This window comes from Microsporum canis, genomic scaffold, assembly GCF_000151145.1.
Source record: "Microsporum canis CBS 113480 supercont1.3 genomic scaffold, whole genome shotgun sequence".
Taxonomy (NCBI): Eukaryota; Fungi; Ascomycota; class Eurotiomycetes; order Onygenales; family Arthrodermataceae; genus Microsporum; species Microsporum canis.
Window position 1 is genome coordinate 461,294 of NW_003299167.1, and position 12,796 is coordinate 474,089.

General features: G+C 48.1%; 6 protein-coding genes across 6 annotated transcripts; 2 read left to right on the plus strand and 4 right to left on the minus strand.

Moving 5' to 3' along the window:
• Positions 1–209: 209 nt before the first annotated feature.
• Positions 210–1,481, plus strand: MCYG_03004 (DUF1713 domain-containing protein; the record flags this gene model as incomplete). Its single annotated transcript, XM_002847452.1, has 3 exons — positions 210–588; positions 665–1,243; positions 1,357–1,481. 3 exons carry the CDS (start codon positions 210–212, stop codon positions 1,479–1,481), a joined length of 1,083 nt encoding a protein of 360 aa, XP_002847498.1.
• A 732-nt stretch (positions 1,482–2,213) lies between these two features.
• Positions 2,214–3,200, minus strand: MCYG_03005 (vacuolar ATP synthase proteolipid subunit; the record flags this gene model as incomplete). Its single annotated transcript, XM_002847453.1, has 6 exons — positions 2,214–2,278; positions 2,341–2,444; positions 2,538–2,694; positions 2,770–2,899; positions 3,048–3,060; positions 3,184–3,200. 6 exons carry the CDS (start codon positions 3,198–3,200, stop codon positions 2,214–2,216), a joined length of 486 nt encoding a protein of 161 aa, XP_002847499.1.
• A 305-nt stretch (positions 3,201–3,505) lies between these two features.
• On the minus strand, positions 3,506–5,236 carry MCYG_03006 (conserved hypothetical protein; the record flags this gene model as incomplete). The annotated part of the gene is made up of 2 exons (XM_002847454.1): positions 3,506–4,960; positions 5,036–5,236. The coding sequence occupies 2 exons, from the start codon at positions 5,234–5,236 to the stop codon at positions 3,506–3,508; spliced, it is 1,656 nt and encodes a 551-aa protein (XP_002847500.1).
• A 292-nt stretch (positions 5,237–5,528) lies between these two features.
• Positions 5,529–7,842, minus strand: MCYG_03007 (transferase family protein; the record flags this gene model as incomplete). Its single annotated transcript, XM_002847455.1, has 3 exons — positions 5,529–7,172; positions 7,386–7,481; positions 7,831–7,842. The coding sequence occupies 3 exons, from the start codon at positions 7,840–7,842 to the stop codon at positions 5,529–5,531; spliced, it is 1,752 nt and encodes a 583-aa protein (XP_002847501.1).
• Positions 7,843–7,969: 127 nt separating this feature from the next.
• On the minus strand, positions 7,970–9,556 carry MCYG_03008 (conserved hypothetical protein; the record flags this gene model as incomplete). Its single annotated transcript, XM_002847456.1, has 8 exons — positions 7,970–8,037; positions 8,091–8,176; positions 8,217–8,429; positions 8,472–8,786; positions 8,825–8,947; positions 9,006–9,270; positions 9,306–9,443; positions 9,505–9,556. The coding sequence occupies 8 exons, from the start codon at positions 9,554–9,556 to the stop codon at positions 7,970–7,972; spliced, it is 1,260 nt and encodes a 419-aa protein (XP_002847502.1).
• A 1,456-nt stretch (positions 9,557–11,012) lies between these two features.
• MCYG_03009 (uncharacterized protein) lies at positions 11,013–11,709 on the plus strand (the record flags this gene model as incomplete). The annotated part of the gene is made up of 3 exons (XM_002847457.1): positions 11,013–11,196; positions 11,327–11,387; positions 11,499–11,709. The coding sequence occupies 3 exons, from the start codon at positions 11,013–11,015 to the stop codon at positions 11,707–11,709; spliced, it is 456 nt and encodes a 151-aa protein (XP_002847503.1).
• Positions 11,710–12,796: the final 1,087 nt, after the last annotated feature.

Consider the following 12,796-nt stretch of genomic DNA (forward strand, 5'->3'; position numbering starts at 1 on the left):
TTCGGCTTGTGGCCGAAATTCATGCAAGAAACTTCATCTTCATCTTTTTTAAGCAAGCAAGCAAGCAGAAGATAAAAAGCCCAACGCAACCTCAAACACGGTGTCTCCCTCGAAGCCAGCACCGCCAGCCTGGTTTTTCCCGCCTGTCTCAAGCTGCCTGCACATTGTGCTGCAGCTTACTCTTCCTTCCCGCTGGCTGAACCGACACCATGATCTCCTCTTCTGTGCGCCGGGCGGCTTTGCCTTCAACGGCCTCACTGCCGTCTCGAGCAGTCCTCCTGGCCGTGTCATCGAGCAGTCCTGCAACCGGTCCTAGTAGCGGTAATACCCCTTACCGCCATCAGCGACGATACTCGTCCTCAAAGCCTCCGGTTCCGCCAAGTGACGGGTCCAGAGGTATCGATCCGCCGGCCCAGACGCCGGCAAAGAGCGTCAGCAGCGGACCGTCGAGCAAGAAGGATGTAGAGAAGAGAGAAGGCCGGTCTTCCAAGAAGCGTGCAGGGAAGGATGGCGAGATGGCAAAGTCGAAGCAGGCGAATTCTTTGAAGTTGCCGAGTGTACCCTCCACGCAACACTTGCATCCTCACGGTTAGTCTCAACCATTTTCCCTCTCTCTCTCTTTTTATAACATAGAATGCTTGGTGCTGATGGTAAGATATTCCAGACGTTCACGTCGCGTCGTTCTTTTCTATACACCGACCCATGTCGATAACAACCTCCGTGCCTCCGAACAACGACGGCAAGGCCTTCTCGTCCATTTTCTCGCCCAAGAAGCAAGCCGCCGCTAGACAAAAAGATGTGATATACACCCTCTCGTCTGCCGTTAATGCGATCGAGCAGAACCTCTCAGGCCAGCAACAGGCGTCTGTTGAGGATATCGACCTTAGGAACTCCATCACGCAAGCTTCGTCGATGCACGAGTCAGACATCGCCCACCTCGACGGAGTGCCTACACAGGAACTACGAGCTTCCATCCAAGAATTCGCCAAGCGTCTGCGGCCATTCAATCCTCCACCAGCTCCCACTCCAATGGATAGCGCTTTCAAGAGCACTGCCAGCATGGAGTCTGCTGCTGACAAGCCCAGCGCCGTAGAGGCCGCTTCACAGTCCAAGCCAATTGAACAAACTTTTTCCACCGTCCTCACTATCCGTGAAAGCCGTGATGCAAATGGAAGCAAGTCCTACGTGGCCTTTGCCTCTCCCTTCGTACGCGTGGACGATATGGAAGCTCCCTCCGCCCATGGTGAGTCATCCATTTACCAGGAGCAAGAGGGTATTGATCGCTCTGTCTCCGAGCCAAAGCAAAGTTTCCTTCAGCGTATGATCATCAGACAACTACGGTGGGAACGGTCCCAGGGCCAACGACAACGCGAGAAACTGTATACTATCAGCGTCAGGAGACAGCGGAAACTGAAGATGAAGAAGCACAAGCACAAGAAATTGCTAAAAAAGACAAGAACGCTGAGAAGGAAGTTGGATAAGAATTAGCATTCCCTATTTTTATTCTCCCTCTTCTTTACCTAGGCTAAGTCCAGGTATCATTTGCATATACCTCCTCTGTTCCCCTTCTCTTCCATATTTCTTCCCCGTTTGACTCGAATTCCTATCTATGCATATCTTGAGTGTTCCTTTTTATGCCCGGCGTTCCTATCTTGCTTTGATTCGAATGTCTAGATAGTTTTTATCCATCCTATTATCTCCAATCTTAGAATATGCATCTTGTATTGGTAACCTTGAGCTCCTTCCTTTCTTTTGATACACATGCTTCGGTGGCACATTTTACCTATACATCCCTGCGTCAATTTTGAATTACTTACGTTGGCAAGCTGTTTATATGGTAGAATTCCCCGCTTTATAACCGCTATCTGTTATGATACAATTATCCGCACTACTGTCAAGAAGACAAAACGACAAACTCTTAAACATAACGAAATAACGTGAATACATGTGAAAAGCAAGGAAAGAATTAAGGTAAAGAACAACTAAGGATATAGATGGTAAAATCGGGCGGTTTGGTCCTCAGCTGCGTTTTGTATCCAAATAGAGGAAGATATCGGCCGGGACGTAGTCACAGAATGATAGCTGATGATGGCGTTAGATTATATACTCGTCGTAACCCCCCATTTCTATCTCATTGACTGATGTCCGGAATTCGTCAGAAGAGTGTATGCGACTTAGGATGCTCGTCGATGGTAGTTCTTGACGTTTTCCCTTTAGCAGGTGGCTTCAAGACTGGCGCGGGAGTTCATCAATAGAGCAACAATGAGACCATAAAGACCTAGAACATAGTGAGGTTAGAAAAGCCTCGAGGCGAAGACGGTTGGCAAGGAGAATACTAACCCAAGACTTCAGCGAAAATGAGAATAAGAATCATACCGACGAAAAGTCGGGGCTGTTGAGCAGTTCCACGGACACCAGCATCACCAACAATACCGATAGCGAAACTGTGATTTCGAAAACCCCCAGTTAGTATCGCCAAAAACAGTGAAAGTAGCGCTTTTCCTAGAAAGCGAATGGATATATAAAGAAGCACGTACCCAGCGGCAAGGCCAGCAAGACCAACAGCAAGGCCAGCACCGAGCTGGACGAATCCGGTGTATAATGGCAAGTTTTGCTTCAAGTCGTTGGCAATCAAGACAGACACGACCAATCCGTAAATACCAATAATACCCGCCATGACAATGGGGACAATATCTGTGTACGGTCGTTAGTATGGAAGCCACGGTCATATATTAGAGTAAAAGCTCTGGATGCAAGGTAAAATCATACTCTTAACAATCATATCAGGTCGGAGGACGAGAGTGGAGCAAATACCAACACCGGCTTTGGCAGTGCCATAGGCGGCACCGAAGCAAGTGAAGATGATGGCGGATGAGCATCCTAGCGCACCGAAGAAGGGCTACACAATGCCAACAAGTTGTCAGTATTCGATTGATGAACTTAGATGATGTGATTTTCGTATTGATCCGAACGGTTCATTCCCAGCTCTCAAAATTGAAGTTCGCCTGGGCCCCGTCGACGACAAGGCGAGAGAGGGTTCAACTAACCGCATATACAGGGCTATCAACACACAGAAAAGAGCGATGTTAGCCAAATATATCTCAGATTTAACCCGCTATATGAGCAGTAACAAGGGAAAAGACAGCGATGGAAAGCGCCGTTCAATCAAGCCAGGCAACTCACCAAAGATCAGTGGACATGGTGACGGTGGTGTGAAGACAGCTTCAATAAACAAAGTACCGAAGGTAGGTGTGCGGGATGATGGCTGATAGAGCAATGTATCCAGAGACGAGCCGGTAGAGTCGAGGAATAATGAAAGATGGCGAGTTGCTTTCTTGCTTGACCCTTACAGATGTTGTTAAGCTGAGGTTTGACTTTTGGGTCGTTGCCGGTAGATGCCAAGCGTCACGTGGAATATATGCTGACTAACGATCGATATAAAAACGGCAGAAAATGTAATATTGGTATTATGGATTGTGTTATATATATCGTACATGTCTATAGTTTACATTCTAAAAAAAGACGGCTCTTCAGTCGGTATTTCGACTACTATTCGTGCTCCAGGAATGTCAATCTTGGTGCCTGAGGCTAGGACTGCCTCTTCAGTGAAATCGTCGCATTCACCTGCAACCCTCGAGTAGATCATGGACTTCTCAGAACAAGCTCCAAATTTGTTAGCTTGTACAATAACTTGCTCCGGCTGATTGGTTTCGCCATGCAGAACCTTATTAGGCAAAGACACAGGAGCATCGGTCAGAGCAGGCAGAACGGAGAAATCCAACACAGTCTTTCCTTTCGTAGCGCCTTTATGCATCGCCAAAATCTCCAAACGCGTAGATTTTTTGTCCAAGGTATTGTCCAACGAAGCGACAAAGAATTGCACGATGTCACCGGCTGTCACAACCTCGCGTAAGGGACTCATCATCAGTCCATCAACGTCTGTGAACTTGGAAGTACTATCCAGTATGCTGAACAGGATGGCATCATCGCTATGTTTTTCAGAAACATCTTCATCGAATATCTCATGTATTGAGACGAGGTTGGATATCGGTTCTTCGTCATCGTATGAGTACTCGGGATCAAGGGAGAGCAGGCCTTTCTTCTTTCCCCATCCTCCACCACCGCTCATTACTCGGTAAAGTCGTGATCCTTTTTTCAAGGCAGATGATATATCGATACCACCGCCGGAAGAGGATCCAATGTGAGCCTCTGCTATGCTTTTTGGTGTCACCATTGCCCAAACAGCTAGTCTCTGGCTTTCAAGCTTGTGGTCCTTGATATATTGTGGTATTGCCTTTTCCAGCTCCGCCGATGCTGGAATATCATTCTCCAGGGTTATTTTATTGGACACGGTTTTGAGTATGTTTCCCATACTTTCTGCCACTGTTCTTGGTGCGGTAACAGGGTGCAACGGAGCGTGAAGAAGTGTGAGCGTGGGTTTCGTTCGTAGCTCAACCCTACAGGTTCTAATGTCACATCTATCCGTGATCTTGGCGATCTTGTTGGTTGATTCTGTAGATTTCCATCGTGACGCGTACATGGTATATGGCCTACCAGTGGTGAAAAGCGTATTGGCCATTGGCATTCCAACCTCGAGTTCCGTGCTAGTCGAGGGGTCTCGGACAGCAATTGAGAGCTTAGGCTCCATGTGGGTAGGGGAGATATCTTCAATACCTCTCTTTGGTACAAGTTTCCCTGTTATCGCGCCCCAATTGACAATCGCCAGTGATAACCCTTCTGCGCCGTTGTTTGTAACATCACCAGACACAGGCAGCTTATCAACCACTGCTTCCACGGAGCATATCTCAAGATTTTCAGCAGAGATTGCTTCTCGAAAGCAATGCTGTAATAACTTCGGAAGGAAAACATGATCTTTTTCTAGCCATTGAGCAAATGCCGGCGTAACGAGGAGGAGAGGAACATGGCTGTCAGGGTGTAGTTGGGAGCTGAACGTGGGAAGCTTCGATAAAATACTATCTGCTGTCTGTTGCTTGTTAAATACGGATGAATTGAAGGGTGTATCGGTAGCACATACCACTGTTGATGGGTTTGGGGTCAGTACAGTAGCAGAGCCCAGTATATTCCATTGAATATTCCCAATGCGTAGTGTTTGTCTCTGTGTTGCTGCTGTAGCTGCTGTCCGGGAGAACTGCGCTGGCTGATGCTTCTGCCACGGTATTTTACCAATAAGCTGCCGTTCTGTCCGGCCAAGACAGCATCGCAAGGAAGCTGACATGGGCACTATGCCTTAGAGAGAGGAAAGGGCCTACATATAACTCGCAAAATATAAGATTGATATATCTACATGTAGCATATCTTCTTTTCCCTGAATTTCCGCTCAAATAAGACTTGGCGATAAAGCTTGGCATTTCCATTCCTAATTCAACTCCCCAAACAGGATCAATACCAACAATCCATCCAGCATTCTTTTAAACAACAGATACACTTCTATTTAGCTACCAGTTGATATATGGTTTCAAGCTGTTTGAGAACAAAAGATTTAAGGGTCTCTATATCCGGGATTCAGCTTAGGGGAAGAGCAAAGGGTCATTAACTAAACGATTCATATCCTCAGTCCGAAGACGAAGAGAGATATCCACACCATTCCTAGTCCAAGAGCGCGGCGAGTCATCTCCATCAGTGGTATTCTCCCTCAATGGCGGGGCCTCCTTTATCAAGACATTGCCGTCCATGTCTGGTACCATGCCGTCGGCATAGCGAATCATGGGTGATGATCTCAGTCCAAAATCTACTTCATAAAGACCCGCACGCGCCCATGTTGTCACCAGGATATGGCGTCGACCCAAGAATGCCTGCCAAATTCTCTGTGGCGAATCCTCATACGCTAGGCTATGAAGATGAGCGGCAAGAAGAGCCGGCTGATTCACTTGGCTGATAGTCTGACGGATATGTTGTGCAATGGGCTGTAAAACCGGAGTGTTTGCATTCCCAGAAGATTTTAATGTGGCCGTTACGGCCACTACTGGAAGCTCAATGTTTATCATGATGACGGGTGATCCCATAAAAGATTGACTGAATTTAAACGCAGGCCGCACTCCTAATACCAGGTTGCAGTGAACCGGTTGGTTATTTTGTTCCAGCTTCCGAGCACGATTTATACAGGACCAAATATGGGCTAGTATAGCATCGTGCTGGCTGAGGCGGCCTGGGGCCGTTCCAGTGGAGGATCCATCAGATGAGCGCGTTGAGCACTTCACAATAAGGTCTACCTGATATTGATTCAAGTGAACGACATAGTGCGAGACAGGCTGTGTTACATCCCAATCCGACCATGGCATCGGTTTGCCAGCCGGTAGAATCTCCTTGCCGGCTAATGCATCCGGCACCTTTATGGGCCAGGGGCAACCAGGCGATGGTGTCCACCAGTCGTATCGATGGAGGGGCATGCTTTCAGCCTGCTTAACGATTGCTGAGTCTGGCGTGTCGGCCTCGATATCACCTGAGGCTAAGGAGTCCAATAGCTCTGGCTTAAACTGAGGCCGTAAAACTGATAAAGGCTCAATTGAGAGGACTGATCTGCTGACGCTGGCCCAGTCCTTTACAAAGTGAACTAGTGACTGCACGTCGGCCATGGGATGGACACTATTTACTCCCAATATGAACCCGCCGCAGGCCAAGCTTGTCATTTGGACGGCCAGCAAGGGTGCGGGAATACCCTCTTTATCCACGGGGACAGGCTGCAGTGCTTTTGATAATGGAGTCGAAGGGACAAACTCCTTCAATGGTACATTCTGCCGGTTCCAGAGAGGCTGATCTGTCATGCGATAGGCTGGAGATAGCATATCGAGAGTTGCCGTAGAATCAGCGACTATAAACTCGACCCCAGGATCTTGGGGGTTCCCATAATGAACATGAAGTCGACCGAGGCGACGTGTATGGCGTGGGCGGTCGGCTGCATATGTCTCCGTTGTACCGTCGAGGGTAGTTATGCCATAAATCTGGCCACACCATTGCGGGTAGGCGTCCAAAGTGGTCCGGAGCGACTCACGAAGGTGGTCGGCTAGGTAAAAGCTGTCGTCTCTAATGCGATCTGGGGCTTCACACAGCCAGACCACACATGTGTGAGCAAAATTGAGTGTAGTTGCATCGAGGAGTGAAAGTGCTATCGTTTGCTCCGGTCCCAGTTTTGTTTTGGGAAATAGTCGTCCAGACTGTAAGATGGAAGTCTTGAAAGAATGCATTATTGCTATCCTAACGCTGGTGGCTACAGGTTTAGACAAAATACTGTTCCTTAATTGCAATTGAAGGCGGCGGAGGCACAAGAATTCCTTGCTTAAATATATAGAAGAATATCTAAATCAAAGTAACGATCCTACGTTGTCAGGGTTCCGATTTGGACCACGTTGATAGCATCAACTCCTGACTAGTGTTGGCATGTCCTTGTATCCTGACTCATAATGATAAATGAAATGGCTAATAATAGCGTTAAATTCCAGCATAAAGACAACTTCCATTAAACCCTTGAAAGGATTTATTTTGTGTTAATGGTTATATACCGTCATGGATATAACATAAACGTCGCCAGATAATATCCAATAGGCCGAACATCGACTCAAGGGAATATGAGTGTAGACAGTTTTTAATAAATAAAACGTACTACCCCTGTCCGATCCCTGCAACTGTCTGTACTATGTAAGCAATTTATAGAGAGCACCAATCCTACACGGGACTCAGCGGATGCAGTTAGCAACGCAGCAGGGAAAAGAAAGGAATGTTATCGATGGAAATACGCTCTCAAATGAGTCAAAAGCACAAACTATGGGCTCATACTCCATCATCCTGAGCCTAGTGGGATCACCACACGTATACCTCGTGTTCCATTCTTAGGCCGCGGAATAACTCGATCATAATATCTCAGCATAGATGCACTAGAACGGCTTCATTATCCCATTGAGGCGTCGAACCAAGAGCCCGATAAGCCAGGTAAAGCTCTGCATGGACTAGGCTGTCAAGGTAGAGTACCATTCGCAGGGGTGTTGAGAAATAAAGGGAAACAATATACTTGATCCTGATACACTGTTGGGTGCCACGCAAAGAAAAAAAAAAAATTCAGGAGATATTCGTCCAGCCATCGTTCTTACTGAGCATGTATGGGCTAGGGAGGATGTCAGCTAGGGTCCCGCTGGGGGTTTGGTATTCTACGACATCGGCAGAACTCGACGACTGCATCCTAGGCTTTTGGTGATTTGAAGTACGTTGGTCCGATAGGGTTGATGCGCTGTGGTTGGGTACCCACGTTGTAGGACAGACACTGACCTCTGCGGATAACGGCACTCGGGTAGGGAGGCTTATCCAATTCGTTCCAACTTACACGTTGGTAGAGGGGGATGGCATCACTCGGTAGTCTTACCAATATTTCAGAGGTACCAAGGATGTAGAATAGAGTGGCTGTTAGCGCCCAAGCGGTAGTTTCTGCACCAAGACCAACAATGATTCGACCGTCCCATCATAGCCGCTGAAGTAGTTTTTCTTCGTCTCCGGTTAGCGTTGAGAAGGATGGAACAGCGGTATCCAAGGGACGGTTGCATGGCAACGGGCTTCGGATTAAGGTTCTAGGGAGTAACATTGATCTTCCGTGGAGAATAAATGTGCCGCGACAGGGATAGAATCGATGTCTAGAAGATACATAAGACTGAAAATACCAAGCCCATGTTCGATTAAGTGGAATGGCGGCCGTTGGCATCTTGTATTTCTGGGGTTTCGTCGATGGCTGCGGGATGCCCCATCCCATAGTCCTAGGCATATCGTGTGTAGGGCAAAGGAAGCTGCATCACGTGTACGGAACATCGTTTATCCGCCCAACGGCAGAGGCGCCGGCAGGTCTCGGATGTGAGGAAGACCCAAAGTAGGTGTGTGTATGTACCTGGGCCACCAGGAACAGCTTGCCCCCGTCAAGTTATCCAAGGTCGCCTTGCGGGACCCAGCCCTGGAGACGTCAGACGCCAGACATCAGAGGTCGCCATCGCAGCTTATGCACGTAGAACAAGTAATGACATGTCTTGCGGTTATGTGTATGCAAGCTGCTTGTAGGGAGAAGCTGAAGGATGACGTAACTAGGCGGGGGGGGCAGATCATGAGAAAAGCCACAAGGCATGACTATTACGCAAGAGGAAAGACACTTGGGGATACTTCTTTGTCCGCCTAAACTCACTAGGAGAGGAAGTATCTTTAGGTACCTCTTATCTGCAGCTGCCAGCCCAACAAGGTAAACATGACCCACATGAGGACTAGCTTCCCTCACGGCGACCTCTGGTTGGCCAGCCTTAGATGACTAAGCAGTAAGCTTGTGTTTTTCTTTCCCTTTCCAAAAAGGCAAAAAGATGGGCCGAAGCCCCAACGAAGGAAAGAGCAAAGGTCGAAAAGGTCTTTTTTTCCCTCTTTCCTGGTTAAATACCTGGGCTTGTCCGACGCTTTCTCTCCCTCTTCACCAACTTTCCCCCCTTCTTCTTCTCTCTTCTCCCAACACTCCAGCTCACCCCGTACCGAAGAGGCCCTTATCGCTCTCGCTCTCTCTCTCCATCGTTTGTAAGCCCATCGTCAGCTGTACCAGCTCTACCGCTCTCTTACCGCTACAAGCCCAAGATGGCCTTTACCGCTTCGTATGTGGTTTTTGTTTTCCCTTGTGACTCCTGTTTGTTTTGCTTTTTTAGCTTGAGGCGACTGTTTTATACTGACAGCTTCTCTCTTCTCCCTTCTCTCTCCCCAACAGCGACATCTGCAAGATCATCCTTGCCATCATCCTTCCGCCAATCGGTGTCTTCCTCGAGAGAGGATGTGGTGCTGATCTCTTGATCAATATCTGTTTGACCATCCTGGGCTACATCCCCGGTATCATCCATGCGCTGTCAGTACACGCCCTCTTTTATATCCCTCCCCGCTGCTAACAGGAAAAAAAAAACAGATACATCATTCTCAAATACTAAGTCGCCGCAACCCATCGGGACAAAGTGAAACTCGGCGACACGTCTCCAGCGTGTCTGATTTTCTCCTTCTTCACGACGGAACGAGAATCGATATGCATGTCTTTTTTTTTGACGAACTTGGACACTACAGACGCCGTACATATGCCGAACCGTCTCGGTTTCTTGTCGCATCTCCGTCTATTGTTTACTTAATACTTCCCCCTACTCCCTCACCGTTAATGATGGTCTGATCACTGCACATGAAATTAAAAAGACAAAAAAAAAAGCACGACTCTCCCCGGATGTTAATGTCTTCTCTGCCTCTTTTCTTTTCCTCCCCCATGATACCACGCTTTCGTCCCTAGCTGTGTTTGTGTTATTTCTATTACATCGCCATTCCGGTCGTCTCTCTTCTCTTGAACCGGGATAACTTTTTCGAGGGGGGCTTTGTTGTCTTCCTCGTTTTTTGTTTTGTTCCCCTGGCCCTTCCTTTCTGTATTAGGCTTGGTTTTGCCTTCAAACTTCTCCCTCTCCAAGGATTAAGCATCAGAATTCGATAGAAGTCGGGAAAGAAAAATATGGACAAATACAAAGTCCCTCTTTTCAACCTTTATACATCTTTTTTCATCTAGTTGCAGGCTTTGCAAGTCCTTGTCATATTTCCGAGACGCAGGTTGGTTGGGACCTCAACCCGTTCCCACAGCTATATGCCGGAGGATGTATAACGTCTACATAGTATGTCCATGTTGACGTCAAACCTCGGATCAACAATAAGGTTTTAAACGGTTATCGACTTTGTAAGCTTTTTTCTTTTTTTCTTCCCCTTCTTTATTACCCAGCAGTCATGTCTTTCATCTATTTCATGCTTTTCATCTATTTATATATTGTTATATCGTCAAGATTCGGCTATATAACCTTCCCCCACCTTCCCGCTGATACTTGTTCATATATATATATATTACATATACGAAGTATATTGTGATCGACGACGGGGATGCCATGCATGTCCCATCTTATCTTGTTGCTCATCTTAAACCTCGTTTCTCCTCACTTTCGTACTGCATCTCTGGTAAAGTTCCGAGTCGAACCATGGGGCTCTTCCGTTCCACCGAAGCTAGGGCTTCGAAATGCAAGGGCAAAAAAGTGTACAACCGTAAAGGTAGATGGCAAGATGCGGGTATTAGTGCGGTCGATGCGCTAAGACAAGAGCCAGTTTTATGTATATACGGGGCGCGGTTCCCCTTAAAAAAAGGCATATGGATCAGCCGGGTATGTAAGTGTTCGTTAGCGTCAGGCACCGCGGCCAATAAACGTATATCATCTCCCCTTTGCTCCGTGGCCATCGTGGCATCAGTTCAAGAAGCGGGAAAAGAAAACGTATACCGTTATCTTATCCCCCGCAGTATTCGACCTCTTCGGTGATAAGGATCAAGACAGGCTTTCGTCTCCCTCTGGGGTTGAACCGTACGGAGATCTCTCGACGTAGCCGGAGCAGAACGTCTAACCAAGGCCCGTGCCACTGTTCATATCTCACTCTTTAAGCGAGAGAGAAGCTCGGCTCTAAACGAGCTGCAGGGACAAAGTCGATCGTGATCGTGTCTCTATCGTAAATATTTTGCCACAGGAAGGGCGAAAAAAGCAAGGTGATGGAGTTCGAATGGCATCACGGCGGCTGTCGATGGGATGCTCTGATAGCTCAAGAGCAGGTTGCAGGGCAGAGAAGGCGAAACACGCTCCGCCCTTGCATGTTCCATTTTCTCCAGCCCACGAACGCTGGACACGATGAGGCATCATCCCACGGACACGGCGTAGGGGGGGTCGAGGTTCTGTTTTTAGTGGCAGGCAACTCCCGTATAACTAATAGCATAGCCTGCCTGCAAAAGCTGCTCCAGCGCCAGGGCGGCTGCACCAGGGTCTCTTCTTCGCCTTTCACTCGTCTCGACCACGTCTTTTCGGCCATACCCAGCCCTGCGTCGGCTCTCTCTCTCTATAGAACCTCTTCCGCCGCTATTGCCAGGCCTCCTCTTCTCTCTCGTCCCTGGGAAGTTCGTCTTCGATTTAAACCCACCACGGCTTCAGCGTTACTCAACACGTGACTCTAGCGACTCCTTAAATTACGCGGATGGATGTTTCAGCGCTTAAGAGAAGAGCGAACGAGAGAACATGATATTCGTTGCATCCATCTTCCCACCAATCCTCGGGTCTCCGCCGCCCTCTTAGAGTGGTTTCACCACTGCACCACTTAGCACCGAAGCTATTCCGGCCATGCAAAAGATTTTTTTTTTGGCTCTCTCTTCTCTCTTCTCACCAGAAGGGGAAGATGCTACGCGAGCGGCCCTCCCCCCCTCCCCCCCTCTCCCTTAGCCCCCGGCTGGCCCGCAAGACAGACCACAAGCATGCATCCAGAAGGGAAGAAGGAAATAAACCCTTTCTACTCGCCACGTACCGGATAATCCATGGAGATGGGGAGTTCCTGTCACTATCTAGACTTTTGAGGGTTTTTTGTCCCAGACTCTCTGGCTTCTTAACCGCCCCAGGCTGGTTGACTTTATAAGCCCCTTGCGTCTGCAGCTATGGGGACCCCCTGCCCGGTTGGCTGTGGGTTCTTCGCCGGAGCGTACCCTCTCTTCTGCCTTTTTCCTTTTTCTTTTTTATCTCTCTTTTTCTTTTTCTTCTTTCGCCCATTCTCCCGGGGGGTGTCATGTATCATGGCCGTTTCTGATCAGGCAGTTAATTAGTATGAAAACCCTCGATGGCCTTCATATTATGGCCTTCTTGGCCTCATTTCTCTCGTTGATGCTCTTCTCTTTCGTATCTGGATGCTTCTGGTTCTCTCTCTCCTCTTCATATACCATATACTAATGCTCTTTTTG